The sequence below is a fragment of the Puma concolor genome, chromosome D3 (assembly GCF_028749965.1).
Source record: "Puma concolor isolate L17-30 chromosome D3, mPumCon1.1.hap2, whole genome shotgun sequence".
In the NCBI taxonomy this organism is placed as follows: domain Eukaryota; kingdom Metazoa; phylum Chordata; class Mammalia; order Carnivora; family Felidae; genus Puma; species Puma concolor.
In genome coordinates this window covers 3,078,427-3,094,473 of record NC_141678.1, presented here as the reverse complement: position 1 = coordinate 3,094,473, position 16,047 = coordinate 3,078,427, and the positions used below count along the sequence as shown (strand labels likewise).

General features: G+C 57.1%; 1 protein-coding gene across 3 annotated transcripts in view; it reads left to right on the top strand.

Annotated features, from left to right (window-relative positions):
* Nucleotides 1-7,512, top strand: part of GLT1D1 (glycosyltransferase 1 domain containing 1) — a 91,984-nt gene extending 84,472 nt beyond the window's left edge. For all 3 annotated transcript variants that reach the window (XM_086681439.1, XM_086681434.1, XM_086681437.1), the window contains one exon: nucleotides 7,182-7,512. In XM_086681439.1, the coding sequence (XP_086537565.1) occupies nucleotides 7,182-7,343 (162 nt within the window). In that variant the 3' untranslated portion in view covers nucleotides 7,344-7,512. The remainder of the gene's footprint in view (nucleotides 1-7,181) is intronic.
* The last annotated feature ends 8,535 nt before the right edge of the window (nucleotides 7,513-16,047 follow it).

Here is a 16,047-nt window from a genome sequence, read left to right as displayed (position 1 = left end):
TCAGCAAGTAACCGCCCCCCCCCCCGCCATAGGTCAGGTCACTTCTGCCGGTGACCGGCGTTCCGACTCTCAGACACGGAGCTGCGGCACTCACAGAGTTAAGTCAAGGACTTACTTTGATTCCAACACCTCTACGTTGGTTTTCACAAAGGATGTTTTTAAAAAATGATTTGGATTGCACATGGTGGGGGGGGGGGCGGTGGCTGTGTTTTTTAACAGACCTTAAAAACCGCGCTAGACGCGGCTGTCACGCACGGCGTTGTCTGTCTTCTTTGCGGTTGGGACCAGACTCGCCCAAGCCCAGAGTGGGAGCTTCCTTCCAAAGCAACATGCGTTTTAAATAAACCAGCACCTCTGGTTATAGTCACGTCAACCGAGGGGCTCCAGTGGGACAGGCCGCTGCCTGGCTAGTTCAGCGCTAGCCCTCGGTCCCCGGGGACGGGACGCAGAAACATGACGAGGCCCCTGGCTCATGGGCTCCATTCCCCGCTGGCCCACCCTTCCACCCTTCGAAGCAGAAGACACGCTTTGCATAAGTTCTGCCTGAATTCAGGGCATCAGTGGTTCTCGGGGGGCATCCGTATCATCTGGCTCATTTTGTGAACCTTTTATTAAAACTAACACAACAGCAGGGGCAGAGACGTGACCTTTCCCCCGAGAGCATAGCCCATACTCGGCGACGGTCCCCATCAGGGCCTTCACTCCCTGACCCCTTCCCTGTGCACCCGTGGCCCCGTCTTCACACTCCGTGCCAGCCAGCCTGCCCGTGGCCGGGGGGGGGGGGGGGGGGGCCAACCGCGTGCTGAGCCCTGAGGGCTCACGTCTTCCCGCCATCGGGTTCGGAGCCAAGCCAGCTCTGTGTGCAGGCCTTCTCCCAGAGCCCCTGGTGGTGCCCGTGTCTGGCCAGAAGGTAAACGATCAGGGCGGCGGCAGGGGCCACGGTCATACCTGGTCAGCCCGGACGGCAGAAGTGAGTCGGGGGAGGAGGCGCGTGACGTGTGCGCGTGGCCGGGAGCAGGGAGAGAGAGGAGAGCAGAAGCGGGTGTGAATGGGGCTCTCTCGGGGCCAGGTGGCTGGTGCCCTCATGTGTGGGGCACGCGGTGGAGACCACACCCCCGGGGGGAGTGAGTGCCAGCCACCCCGGGCCCTCGGCTGGACTCACGGTCGTTGTCCTGTTTGAAGACAGGCTGGAAATCCCAGAATTGTACTTGGCTTTTACCAATTTGTAAATCTCGATATTTCGGTTTTTAAAGTCATTAAACACAGCACGGGCCTGTCCCAGCATGCCGGGGAAGACTGGCCGTGCAGGCCGCCGGCTTGATGTCTGCTCCGGACGAGGGCGGCCCCGTCTCTGCAGGAAGGAGAGATGGACATTCCCAGCGAGGTCGTGTCCCAGGTGGCGCATTCCTAGGCCCGAGGCTGCGTCTTGCTCTCCGGGCCGCAGGGTCTCATGAGCCAGAAAGAGGGGTTTGGGCGGGAAGGACAAGAGTGGGGGGTTCTCCCCGTGTCTGTGCGACAAGGCACGTGAACCGGTTCACGCACCAGGCGGGTGAGGCAGAGGACTTTTACTGAGCCTCCGGTGTAGCAGGCGCTGAGCTCAGTCCTGGGGACAAATGCTGGGAGAGAAAGGGTCCAGGCCCCCTGGGGCTCACGGTCTAGGCAGGTGGTGGCAGGATAGGGCAGTGTGTCCCTTTCACGGCCCTCAGCACGAGGGGCACCACCCCTGATGGGAGGCTGGCCCCGTGCTTCCCAGGGATGGACTCCTGTCACGCTCACAGGTCCTGCCTGCGGTGGACAAGGCCGGTCTGGAAAGAGGGAGGTTCCCTGCAGGGAAAGGCACTGGGGGTCGGCAGGGCCCCGCGCGCGGAAGCTGGGGTGCGTGAGGGCGTGCGTCGCGGGAGAGCTGGAGGCAGTGCAGTGCGCCGCAGGGAACAGCATGAACGAACGAGAACTCACGAGTAGGGTGCCTGGGACTCAGGAACGTGGGGGGCACAGATCTGGTGGGGTCCCCGCGGTCTCCGTGTCCCGGTGCTAGGCTGTGGTTGTTTACATGGTACATTTTTTATAGGAAAGTTGACAGCATAAAAATTAACAAGTGGCCACAACTGGCCATTTGGAGACAGCCTCCTCTTTCTCCAGGACACGAGCACACATGGCCCACCCCTTCCCGCGTGGACGGGCCACTCTGTCGCATCTTGGTTTGGTGACACGTCGTGAGCTGCTGTTGTGTCCACGGCCACGGGACGGAGTCTCGCTCCCGTGGATGTAGAGACAGGGCGCCTTTTCTCCCCGGGGCGCCGCACAGCAGAGGTCGGGTGTGTGTCCAGCAGAGCAGGTGGGGGGCGGGGCACGCTGACCCGATGCCTGGGTTCCTTGCCAAGTACTCGCTCCTGCTTTGTTGGGGCCGTTCCCGGAGCTGGTGGTCCCGGAAAGCGTGGCCTTCAGCTACCGCCCCCGGGAGGCACGGCTGGTGGCTGAGGTCCGAGGGAAGGAGAGCGTGACCGCCACGAGTGAGGCTGTGTGCGGACATCCGTGTGGACGAGGGCAGTGGCTGTCACCCTCCCCTATGGGTTTGTGGGCCGAGGCGGCCACGCCCGGACTCAGCAGGACAGCGCTGGTCAGGAGGCTTTGCAGGGGCCGGAGGGGGTCTCGGCCGGGCTCTGCCCTGACCCCCGGGCCTGCCTCTCACAGCCCGCCGCAGCCAGCCTCGTATCTCGTGTCCCCGAAGGGCGGCCGGGCTACCTTCATGGCCGCTCTCCTTACGCATTTCTCGAGGGCTTTGCTCTTTCTGGCTCACTCTGTGAGGCTCCTGACCCTGCTGTGGTCACCGTGCATCCCCCAGAACCGTCCCCCGGCCACCTCTCCTCCCAACGCCTTCTCTCCCATTCTGGTTCTTTGCTTCCCGAGACCGGAGGCTGAAGGGTCTGAGTGTAATTCCGGCTTCGGCCACTTTGCCTCTTACTGTGTGACCCTGAGCACAGTTCCTGGACCTCTCTGTGCTCCTGCCTCCCTGTCTGTGCGAGGAGCCGTGAGAACAGCGCAGGGTCCCCGTCCCTTTCTGCAATTCCGAAATCCAGAAAAGCGCTTGGAAGACAATCTAATTTTCCGTGAGCTTCGTGCCAAAACCGACTTGGCAGCGAAGTCGTATCTGAGCCGACGCGAAGTTATTTGTGGCTTTGTTTATCCTGCTTAGGGTGACCGTTTGGACGTTCTGATTCGGAAATCGTGGTTTGTCGCGTACGGGGCGCCGTCTGAAGCCACCGCAGGGCGCGCGGAAATGGAAAAGGGCACAAACGCCATCGTTAAATCCCCCAAATCCCGGATTCTGATCATGAGCCGCTGCCCGGCAGAGAGCACGTGACAGGCGCCGGCTGCCGTTTGCTGCTGATCTGCGGCCCGTCCCAGCCCCGCTGGAGGCTCTGGGCCAGACTCCAGCCGTCCTCGCGGAGACGAGAGTTGGAGCAGGCTTGCACCTCCCCGAGGCTCTCTCCTTGACTTGCTCGGGAGCCGGAGAGAACGAGGAAGGGATTAGCTTTCCCACCACGTGGACCACATGGGCTGCCCTTTCCCCGCCTGTGCCACGCAGCCCGGGGGGTCAGAACACGCGCCCAGGCCTCCGGCACGCTGTCCCTCGTCCCGGGGCATCGCCGGCTTCGGGGGCCTCGTCTGTGGGGTGACCGGTTGGGCACGAGCCGTCCTACAAAGTGGCCTGAGCGAGGGGGTTGTTTAATAGCCCGAAGCTCGGCTTTCATATGGTCGGGTCTGGCTTCTCTTGGAGGAATAAGGATAAATGGCTCAGAGAAGGTGGTTGGAGGGTAGAACTCTTGAGAACCATCTAGTTAAGCACCAATGCGGCATTCCGGCTGCAAGGGCGCTGCTTTCCAGGGAGGCTTCCCCCCTGCCCTGTGGCGTTAGGGGGACGTTGTTGTGACAAGGGTCCCAACAGGGCTTTAAATGTCAGTTCTGTGAAACTGCCCCGGCTCGCCATGCCCTGGACCTTGGCAGGTGCCACCGGGAGAGAAGGCGGGTCAGATGGACTCCGTGGCGAGTTTCCCACCAGCCACGGAAGACTCCTCGGGGAGGAAGGGGATCAGAAAATGGCAAACTGCTCGCTGAATCGTTGGGAAAACGAAACCACGCTCTTTCGCGCTGAGTTTCGTGTTTAACTTTAGAAACGTGTGACCTGAGCCCTGGTTTGCACACCTGTGGCCCTGGGGTGGCTCAGGGCCACACCTGCGTCTCACTTACTTTGCCACGTGCTTCACGTTGTGCATGACTTGTTGGTATTTATCACGAAGAGCTTTTATGTAAACATCCGGAATCTGGGCCTCTCTTGAGGAGCATGGAGAATGTGACCTCCAGTCCAGGCCTGTATTTTCTGTGGCTCGGGTGGGCGCTCGAGTTTCCAACGCTGGCCTAGAACCCTGTCTGGATCTGGATCTGTCTTTGAGCTCTCTACGGTGGGATGTGGGACGTGGGATGCCCACACCTGGCTTCTGTTTCTTTTTTCTTTTCTTTTCTTTTCTTTTCTTTTCTTTTCTTTTCTTTTCTTTTCTTTTCTCTTTTCTTTTTTCTTTTCTTCTTCTTTTTTCTTTTCTTTTCTTTTCTTTTTTTCTTTTCTTTTTTCTCTTCTCTTCTCTTTTCTTTCTTAAAGCTCATTTATTTTTCAGAGAGAGAGTGGGGAGGGGGTAGTGCAGAGAGAGAGGGAGAGAGAAAATCCCAATCAGCAAAGAGAGAATCCGCTGACAATGCAGAGCCCGATGCGGGGCTTGACCTCACGAGCCGCGAGATCATGACCTAAGCTGAAACCAAGAGCCGGGCGCTTAACCGACTGAGCCCCCCACATTTCTGTTTCCTCTTAACTGTCTCAGCGGATGTGCCTTTCACACCTTTTAACTTATTCTGAACGACCGGCAAGAGTAGACCGTTACGCTGCATGAAGCCCCTGATGAACGTCCCCGCCCCCAGTATTTGCCCCATGGGGGGAGAGTCAGCTAGCTGATCAGTTTTCTGGCAAGTTCTACGGCCAACAGCTCTGCAGAATCCAGGGCATTCTGGCCGGCCCGCTGATGCCTTGGGACCTGTGCTGGTTTCCGAGGAGCTCTGCTGAAACTCTCACCGCCTCGCTGCCCGGCGTGTTTGGTGAGCCATGCTTCCGCCCCGGTCCTGGCGGGCATCTCTGTCCACGTGCTGTCGTCCTCAGGCAGGCCAGCTCGGGTTTCTCCAAGCGGCGACCTCAGGGCCCGAATGCGAGCAGGAGATGCCCGGGGGCTTTGCGTGGAGGTCAGACACATCACCCGTGACACATCCCGCCGGTCAAGCAGGGATTCAAGAGCTGGGGACCCACCCCCACCTGGTGTGCGGGAGGAGTGGCTGAGTCGTACTACAGAGCAGGGTGTACGTGGGGACGGGGGTTGTGGCCACGCCCTCGTGTGCAGTCGGCCCCGGCAGGTGCACCGCCATCTGTCCACCGGCGTTCTTCAGGGTCCATGGGTGTACCCTCCGCGTGTGGCCTTGGCGGTCACGCAGAAGCTGGTTTAGTCCAGAGGAAAACAGTCCCAGAGCCCCCGGGAGGGAGTCTGACCACCCACCAGTCAGGTTCCCCTCTTCTTTTCCCTGATACTTCTCTCCCTTTACCTCCGGCCACTCACCCAGGGTTTTGTTATGTGATGGCCACGGTGTTTCTGATTCCCCACCTGAGTCTCTCGTGCTAATTTATTTAAGTCTGCGTTCTGTTTGGTCTTCTGTGCTGAGAGGAGACAGTGCACTTTGTCACATTCCATCCGTACAAGCTCCGTCATTCAGGATTTTGCTGTCAAACAGTCACACATTCTGTAGAAATCATAAAGTCCGTGCGTTAGATAAATCCAAGATATGACCAGAGTCGTAAAATAATATGCCAAAGCCATAAGCCTCTCGAATAATTTTTATAAGAATGTTGTTCTACTATAAGGTGAGAATAAATATGTTACGTTTTTATTATAGAAGAACACCCATTTACTAAAAACTATATACATAACACATAAAAATATAATTCCACTCTATCATAAATATCGCTGTTTATATTGCTAGCTATAAAGAGCATTCAACGTTTAATTAACAATAATTTTGAGAGTATGTGGACATTCCTTTCAAACAGCAAAGCATCGTATGTTAATCCGAGTCCTGGCTGTCTTCTTGGCGTTTGCACAGGCTTCCCGGAGTCCTGGAGACAGTGATGGCCAAGCGTGTGCCGGGCTGTGCCCGGGGCCCTCTGACCTGACTCGTTCAATCCCATAAGCATATCACGAAGCAGATGCTGTCATTGTCCCTCAGTTACAGATGAGGAAACACAGGCACAGAGAGGTTAGGAAGCGTCCCCATCTGGAAGTGGGGTGTGAGGGTAAACGCAGGCCTCCTGGCTCACGAACTTGGCTCTTGGCTGAAATGCAGTATTAACACGTATGCTTGTGACCCTCCTCTCTCTGAATACTGTTGAACAACCGAAAAATAATCATTCTAATTCTTTCCAGCTTTGAAGGGCTTTGATATTCGAAACCCGTCAGCAGGACCGCACTTGGGTTAGTGACGATTGTCTGAGTGTGTCAATAGATAACGTCAATAGATAGTACAGTTAGTTAACGGAGGAAAAGCCCAGAAAACCAAGGACATTCGGTCTCCTCTCCCTCCTTCACCCGGGGAGTCTGGGGCAGGGTTGGGCTGACCCATCTGGTGCCACTGACCCCGAAGAGAGGGTAAACATGAGACTCAGAGAGTTAACTGGCTTGGCCAAAGGCACACAGCTCACTTAGGTCCTGCAGAAGGATTTGAGCCCAGCTCTGACTCTGCAGCCTGGCACTCGCCCCCCACGGCAGAGCATCTGAAGACAGGCTCTGCGCCCGGGAGAGAGGAAAGAAGGCCCAGCACAGTGGGAAACCGATGGGGCAGGGGTAGCATCGGACAGCGTGTGGGGCTCAGATCCTGGAGCAGGACCCAGGTCACCTCTCAGCCGACACTCATGAGCGAGGGACCAGAGACTGGACCTAAGAGTCATTGCAGAGGAAGGAAACAGCAGCTCTCGGCAATCCAGGGAAGAGAGGGGGGAGGCATGGTTGGTGGCTCCGCGAGCTTTCCCCGGACGGTCACCCAGCACGTGTGTGTGTTTGCTTACACCTGTCTCTCTCCCACCCGTCTCTCGGCAGGAGTTTGTGCAGCTGGCAAAGAGACTGGTCAGCGACCCCGCACTAGAGAGAGAAATCGTGGCCAACGGAAGGAAGTACGTGAGAGCGCGTCACTCGTGGCAGGCGGAGAGATGCACCTACCAGAACCTCATCAGGACCCTCGAGGGAAGCATCCAGGACTAAGGGCGCTCGCCTGGTGCCCTCACGCGCCCGCCTGTGGCCGCTGCCAGAGCGCAGCCCCGGGCAGATACCCAGAGACAGAGCTCTGGGCCACCGGGTCCATCCCGGGACAAGTCACACCGGTTTTATCAGAATCCTAGATAAACAACATCAGTTATAAGGCAGAACCTCATCCGGATGTCTGTGCTTCCAGATAACATCCCGGATGTGTTTACAGATCGGTCCTGATGGAGACGCGGCAGCTCCTGGGCTCATGGGGGTGGGGGGTGGGGATGGGGGAGACCACGTTAGCTGCCGTGGGACCCCAGGTACCACAGGGCCTCATTTGCAAACCACCCAGTGCAGACGCTTCCCTGTGGGTCTTCTGATGACTTAGGACCCGTCGTTGTTCAAAAAGCAAAAGCAAAATCGCACGTCCGCACAGAGGGGTCCTGGCAGGTACGTGCACGGGGCCCCCGGCTCGGGGAGGTTTGCTCCTTGGGACACCAGAGATAGGGCTGTGGGTGAGTCTCCCGGCAGCACGGCTCGCTCAGCAGTTCCATAGCTGAGAGGCATGGCATGCTCCCTGGGAAAGCAGGCAGTCCACACTGCAGGCTCCTCCTGGGAAAGTGGGCAGTCACACTGCAGGCTCCTCCTGGGAAAGCGGGCAGTCCACACTGCAGGCTCCTCCTGGGAAAGCGGCTGGGAAAGCGGGCAGTCCACACTGCAGGTCCTCCTGGGAAAGCGGGAGCAAGGGGACGGGGTACACGGTGCTCACAGCCTGGAAGACACTCCAGCAACCCCCAGATGGAGCTTGGGTCATTGCGGTCAGCGTCAGGGACCCAGGGGTGGGGGCCCAGCAGGTCACAAGCTTCCAGCCCGTGGCAGGACCGGCCGTCTGGTGACGTTACCCAACACCCCACCTTGGAGACCCAGTGTGGCGAGTTCAGCCAAGTGGAGCCGTCACTGGTGTGATGTCCCTGCCGCAGCAGCACGGCGTCCCCAGAACCGGTGCCTACTCGCCTTTGGAGGCCACACCGGCCCCTGGTGGGTCTTGAGTCACCGCATTCCCGGGGACGTGCCGTGGCAGCAAAGGGCGCGGAGAGTTCCACCGCGTGGTGGGAGGTAGAAAGCAGTGGGGACTTGAGAAGGTAGAGCAGCCTCGGGAGCCCACGGCACGTGGTGCTTCGTTGGTCGGTCTAGACGCCGGCAGACCTGGGGGCAAGCAGTCACCTCGACTGGGGCTCCATCCAGGACGCAAGGACACGTTCGGGGTCTGGACGCTCCCTGTCCACCTTGCTCAGAGCCGAGCCAGGAAGGCAGCCACTCCTCACGGCTGGGGTTTGCACTCGTGACTCTGCCGGGGCCGAGGCTCCTTGGGGACACAGCAAGGAGGGGACTCGAGGGAGAAGCCGAGCCCGAGGCGGCTCCCTCTGAATCTGGAACTGGCAGTGCCCCTTAGAGAGAGCCTCGTGATGGCTCAGGGGCCACCCAGCGGTGCTGCTGGTTAGAAAACTCTGGTTGTTCGGAAGCTTGAACCCATTCCCTGTTGGAATGCTGCAGTAGATGCTTGATCACGCCGTGCCTGAACGCCATCGGTCTGCGTCCCTAGATAAACATGCTCCCAAGCCGGACGCACTTTGGGGATGGGCGTGTTTCTGAACGAATAAAGTGCGCCACCATCAGCCCAGGGAGACGGCTGCCGTGTGTTCACGTTGTGTGCGGCGCTCTGCGAGAAAGCGCCACCCACCCCCACCCCCCCGCCGCCTCCAGCCCCCACCCAAGAGGTGCCAACGCTCCAGAACCTCATCAAGAGGGGTTTCAAACACGATCGCTGTTTTAATGCCGAAGCGCAGACGAGAAACGGCGCTTTTCCACAAACATGGCAGATGATTCTACTTTCATACGCAGTTAACTTTACGCTTAAACGTTTTGTGTATCGTTTTCAAATTTGCTGACGCACAGGCTTGAGTGACGCCAGGACTGAATCTCCAGATAGAGCTGAGACACGACAGCCTTCACATACGGAGGGAAACTGCATTTTAAGGAGGCATCGTGTGAGGGAGCCAAGGGGCGCCGCCTCCTCGCGGCCTCTGGTCCCGCGACAGTTGGCGCTGCTGGCTTCCCGTTGAACACCCCCCTTGCCCTTCCACCCTGTTCTGGAAGAGCTCACTGCCTCGGGGCCCTTCTGATCTGAAAGCTTCCTCACAGGCGTTCAAGGCTTACAGACGCAGACCACATGGGCTCTCTGGGGGCGGCTCTTGGTAGCGGGACTTGCCTGGCGGTGACCCCGAGCTTTCCGCCATGTGGGGAGGGCAGCTCTTACGCGTTTTCCCGATGAAGGACGCAGTCCGTGTCTTGCCCCCACCCCCGAGTTCCTCTTTCCTTGCCTCTCCCCACGCCCCACCCTCACTTCGCCTTCCTGACCCAAAGTCCTGGGAGGGTCAGGGGGCTCATCTGGAAAGACCTCCCCACCAGGCAAGCCGCCCTCATGGGAGAGGCCACTTTTTTTTTTTTTTTAAGTTTGCTTATTTGAGAGAGGGAGAGAGAGAGAGCACAAATTGGGGAGGGACACAGGGAGAGGAAGACAGAGAATCCCAAGCAGGCTCCACACTGACAGTGCTGAACCGTGAGATCCTGACGGGAGCAGAAGTCAGATGCTTCACTGACTGAGCCACCCAGGCGCCCCAGGGACAGGCCACTTGTCGAAGCAGTGGTTCGGAGCCTTGGCTTTTAAACTCCTGGTGCCCGGGCTGCATGGCAGACCAGTGCCATTGGCTCTCGGGCGTGTAGGCTCCCAGGCCCGCAGCTTCTCAACCATCCGGGCTGCCGCCGAGAGGGACCCCTGCCGTCTTCGATGCTCCATCTGAATAGGGACCAGAAGTTCGCTGAAAACGAACTTCTAGGAAGGGGTTGGATCGTGCCCTTGTATTGAGAAGTGAATCCAGAATTAAGCACATGCGTTACATTTGCCTCATGTTTAAGATGATTTGCTTACACACGTAGAATTGAAACTCCAAGGGCAGGGCCGAGATGTACTTCCCCCAGAGTAAAAGGCAAGCACGACAAAAGCCCCAGGACCTGGCACGTGTCCCCAGCGCCTCTCCTTCCTCTGACCGCTCTGTCTGCAGGTGCAGCGGCTACGAGATACCCTGGCTGCAGACTCTGCCGTTGCTTCGGGCATCCCACTTGGTTTTTTTTTAAAAAAAATTTTATTTTTAACGTTTATTTACTTTTGAGACAGAGAGAGACAGAGGATGAACGGGGGAGGGTCAGAGAGAGAGAGGGAGACACAGAATCTGAAACAGGCTCCAGGCTCCGAGCCGTCAGCCCAGAGCCCGACGCGGGGCTCGAACTCACAAACCACGAGATTATAACCTGAGCCGAAGTCGGACGCTGAACCTACTGAGCCACCCAGGCGCCCCTCGGGCATCCCACTTTGTACTACTCGCTGGGTACTTTTTAATGCCAAGAGAAGTGTTTCTTTCCCACGAGGTTTTAATTTACCCACCCAGACACAGCTCACCTTTTCTCCCCAAGATCTCATTTGCATACAAGCTCTCAGCTAGTGCAGAGGATCCATTAGTGCCTCACACCCCGCAGCTCCTAAATTAAAGGCTCTGAGTCAAAGAACACGGGTTTTCACCCGGATCTCCTAAGAGGTTCACCCGTCTTGGGTGAGACACCACCCTGGAAGACACAATAAAACGGTTAAATGGGAATATGTAATTCCAGCCACTCAAAACGTTCTTGTGATCGCCCTGGACGCGTAGGCAGGTCACCGTTCACGTTAGAAGGTCTTGGGAAATTGATATCTTTTCTGAAGGGATCCGTGAGTCACAGTTTGGCCCAAAGGAAGAGTTTACGTCAAAAAGAAGATACAGGGGCGCCTGGGTGGCGCAGTCGGTTAAGCGTCCAGCTTCAGCCAGGTCACGATCTCGCGGTCCGTGAGTTCGAGCCCCGCGTCGGGCTCTGGGCTGACGGCTCGGAGCCTGGAGCCTGTTTCCGATTCTGTGTCTCCCTCTCTCTCTGCCCCTCCCCCGTTCATGCTCTGTCTCTCTCTGTCCCAAAAATAAATAAAAGTTGAAAAAAAAAATTAAAAAAAAAAAAAAAAGAAGAAGATACAGCGAACGACCTTCTTGCCTAGGGTTTAGGCTCTACAAGCAGCATTTAGAGGAAAAGTCTTGTGTGGTCATGTTACCAGCACGAACAGCCCGGAGTGCAGCGCCCTGTGCGCTCAGTCCTGGTCCAGGCAGGTTGTAGAACCCACCGTGTGAGGTTAGGGAAAGCCGACCTCTGCATGTCTGGTCATCAGAGGGTTCCAGATCTTAGATGGAGAACTGAATCCCTCGCAGGAAGCGGGGAAGCCTCCCCATTTCCCGCTGGGGGTGATTTCATCCTGTTTCTTTTGTTTATTTATTTTGAGAGAGAGAGTATGAGCAGGGGAGGGGCAGAGAGAGAGCGGGGAGAGAGCGAATCCCAAGCAGGTTCTGCACTGTGAGCACAGAGCCCAACGCGGGGCTCCAACTCACATCGTTGAGATGGTGACTTGAGCCAAAATCAGGAGTTGGACACTCAACCGACGTGCCACCCCGGGGCCCCTCCGTTTTCGTGTTGGCCGTGTAGAGAAGTATTTACGGGAACAGCGAGCCAGGCCCCGTGCTGGGGCCCCGGCGCGGATGTGGGGATGTCGTGGGGTCAAGCCACAGGCAGGACTTGGGGTCAGAGTCAGAGAGGACACACCCTGCAGACCAGTGAGGCCCCAACCGTCTGTCAGAATGGAAACGGCGGCCGAGCAGTTTCTCGGAGAATCTCAGACTCCAAGGCGACTTCTGGTAGAAACGGTTACAAAAAGGTGCAGGGGGGCGGGGGGAGGGGGGGGCGTTAGATAAAAGGAACAACTTCATCTTTGTGGCCACGATCTATTCGGAAGAGATTATCTTACAATCCACTTCTATCAGACTCGTAAATAGGCCTTAAAAATCCAGGCTGGGAGAAACGTCTTTCCAAAAATGTACACAATTCAGCTAAATCACAAAGGCTTTGTTCCTGGGAAGGAGAATGAACACAGTGAAGCCTTTCTCAGCAGAGGCCCTGAGCTCACTGCGCACGTCCCAAAGCCTCCGCCCTCAGAAGGCTCGTGCTCCGCTTGAAACGGATTTTCTTCTTCAGCTTCTAACGTAGAAATACGCTCGGCATTTTCCCAGATCAGAAAGGCCAGCAAGCAGACGTCTGCAAGAAGCCGGAGGCCACGGGGCCCGGGCGTTCTACGCAGTGAGCTTTCTGACGTGGGTTTGCCGTGCCCGGTTCTCGCATTTCAGAAACGCCCAGAAAAACGGCTTACGGGGTCTCAAGAGCTGCTGACTTCCATCCTCGAAGGCTTCCTCCCTTCTTTGCGCCTCTGGCCTGTGTTCCCGGATCTCTAGACGCGTTTAGAGGCTTGGCGGGCGCAGAAACACCTGTGACCGCAAAGGACCTGCGTTTGTGATGTCAACAGTCTTGTGACCCCGTTTGTGTCACTGAGGGTGAACGTGAATGCCCACGTGCCGGCAACGGTGACCGTCCCCCGAGCTCCTGGAACACAGTGCAGCTTGGGAGGTGCCCCCCGACTTGCACCTTCTGGAAAACACTTACCGCACAGGACCCTGTCCCCACACGACTCGTCTGGACTCACGGACGCCCCACCTGCCAGACACAGATCCCGCCAAGGCCCAGCTGGTCTCACCAGGGGTCAGCCCAGTGGCTTTTCCCCGCCGACCAGTCGAACGACACGCCCGCTCGTCAACCTGTGTTCAGGCTCTTTCCCTCCCTGGGTCTCCCCGGAGCCACTTCCGAGCCCCATCCTTCCCAGCCTTGGGGGCCTCCTCCCATAAGAGAGAAGCCCATGTGCCCAAACCCACGAGACGCCCGCTGCTCTCACGGGCAGAGTCCTCCCTATCGTGAGAATCCTCAGGCGTCCTTTCCGATGAAATGTCTCTTTGCTCAGCGGGGTTTACTTCCCATTCAGTGGTCTCTTCTCCGCAGTAAGTCTGTGCTCACGACAGCCCCGGGACCTCGTTCTGGCTCTCTCTCCTCCTCCCCCTGCCTGTCTCTCCCTGTCACTCTCTGATGGGACGCGGGACCGTCTCCATATCCCATGCAGCCATCATCAGCTGGACACCGAGGAATCTCATTTGCATGGCGGTCAGACAAGGGTTCAGCCCAGGTCAAAGGCAGCACCAAGTTGGCGCATTGAAGGAACTTAACTAAACCACCCTTATCTCCCGTGAGTTGCCCTCTGTATTTACCTTCCTTCCCACACTTTGCTGCCCTACGAGCTCAAAACCCTTCTCCACAAATGTATTGCCCCTTGTTAAAGTGGGTTTCGTCCAAGTCTGCGGGTCTGGCCACCATTTGGGGGGGATTCGGTTCATTTCTGTGAGCCTCCCTTCCCCACATGCACAAGGAATAAACTTTTTTCTCCAGTTCATGGGACTTGGTTTGCAGGCCCCCGGGTACAGAACCTACAAGGGGGTTTCCTCCCCTCCGCTTTCACATCAGCATGTATATTTTGAACGAGGTACCTAGTTACAAGAAGTGGTTTTTTTTTGGTGATACGGAAATGGAATTCTGATCCATAGGACTTAAATACAATAAGACTTGATTGTTTCTAGAGTGTTTCTTAAGTAGTTTGGGAACAACTATTCTTTGAAGAGCCTCATAAGCTGACATTCTGCTTTCACGCTAATTTTTTTCTATTTTTTTTTTTGACGGAAGAATAACATACCCGTGTATTAATGGATACGTGTGTATATCTGTGCATGCACACACACGTGTGTAATTCTTCGTGCAGATAAGACCGTTCTGAGCTTATTATGTTTGGGGACGGAGATGGGCTCACATCCATGCCAGATTCGAGAAGAAACAGCCACATCCTTGGCCTTCGGTTTCTGAGGGGGCTTTTGAATTTCCTGACGGAGAAAACAAGTCTTGGAAAACGAAGCTGTTCGAATCGCAGAGCAGGAGTGTTTGAGAGAGGAAGGTTTTCATGTCCAAAATGCAAGGCCCAGGCAAGCGTCAGAAGCAAGCCCCTGAAGGAGCCGATAGCTGCTTTCATGATCCGATTAGAAAGACATGGGTGGGGGGTCAGGTGAGCGGGCGGGGTGGGGTGGGGTGGGGGGCAGAAAGCCGGGAGCTGAGCCTGAAGACTGGGTGCCGGAGCCCTGCCTCCCTCTCCCACCCCGCCTGGGGCATGCACTAAGTGCGGGGACCCTCCCCTCGTGGAGCCCAGGCAAGGTGCGGGCCCCAGAGCCGCAGCCTGGCCCCCGGTGACGTCGGAGCAGAAAGACGTGACCGTTTATAGCAGCTGTTCTAAAATACGCACATTAGAACATTTGAGGTAGGGTAAAACCAACATTTAAAAGACGGATTTTTAGGGGCGTCTGACTCTTGGTTTCGGTTCAGGTCACGACCTCACAGTTGTGAGATCGAGCCCCGCGTCGGGGCTGACGGCACAGAGCCTGCTTGGGATTCTCTATGCCTCCCTCTCTCTCTGCCCCTCCCCTGCTCGTGTGCTCCCTCTCAAAATAAATAAATATACTTCAAAAAAAAAAGATTTTAACTCCCAGTCCCCAACAGGGCCACAGGGAGCACCAGGGCCCTCAGGAAGCAGCAGGAAGGGGGCAGATGTGGGCAGCAGCCTTTATGGAGGCCTCCACAGGGACGAATGGGCTCGTCAGGGGGAGCACGATTAGGGCTGGCCCGTGTGAGTGGCTTTCATGGGCTCTAGGGCCTGGGGACTGTCCCTAGTTGTCCGGCACGAGGCTGTCACGGGTCAGGCCGGAAGAGAGTGTCCACATCTGGACGTAGGGCCGATGTTAAAACCTCAGATTGACCAAAGCAAGAAACCTAGTTACACACTGTCAGGGACCAGGGGAAAAAGGAAAGGGGAGGGGGACCCCGAAACGGTTGAGTTTAAGCCCAACATCCAAAGTAATAAGAATAATACCAAAGGCTGGAGAGAGCTCACTCTGCACCAGACGCGATCCTGAGGGTCTCCTATTGATTTTAACCCCACAAAAATCCCAAGTTTTGTTGTGATTCCCACGGCACACAGGAGGAAACAGAGGCACGAGGGGGCGGAGGGGACGTGGGAGGGACACATCGGCCTGGAAGTAGGCAGATGAACGCGGCAGCCCAGGGGTGTGACTGGTGGCAGAGGCTGCGTGGCCTCCTCCCCTCTCCCCTCCAGAGGGAGGCCTGGCCCCCCGTTCCTTGAAAGCTGCAGACAGACCCCCCCCCCCCACCGCCTTCTTGGGTGACGGCCTGAGCCCCAGAGAGCTTCCTTCCTGGGGGGTCCGGACGCTGAGATGATCTGACGTGGGTTCTAGAGGCCTGGCCCCCTCGCCCACCCCGGACGGCTTCCAGAACGCGGGGCTGAGGCCGTCCTCGGGACAGCGTTGCACATCTGCGTCTCCACTCACTTCCTGTCCTTCTCTCCCAAGACGCTCTCCGTGTTGGGGTCTGCCTCCCGGGGACCCCGACCTGGGACGGTTCCAGAAAGATAACTCTGCACCTGAATGTGTGACCTGAGACGCCTGCGGCCACGACGAACAACTTTCCACACCCGGGACAAATTCTTCTTGCTTGAGAGAACGTAAAACTCATCTCCCCCCGCAAACGCAGAATCTCCCCGAACTCGCACTCAGAGAAAGTTCTGTGGGAAAGGCAACGGCCTTGCCCTGCTGGC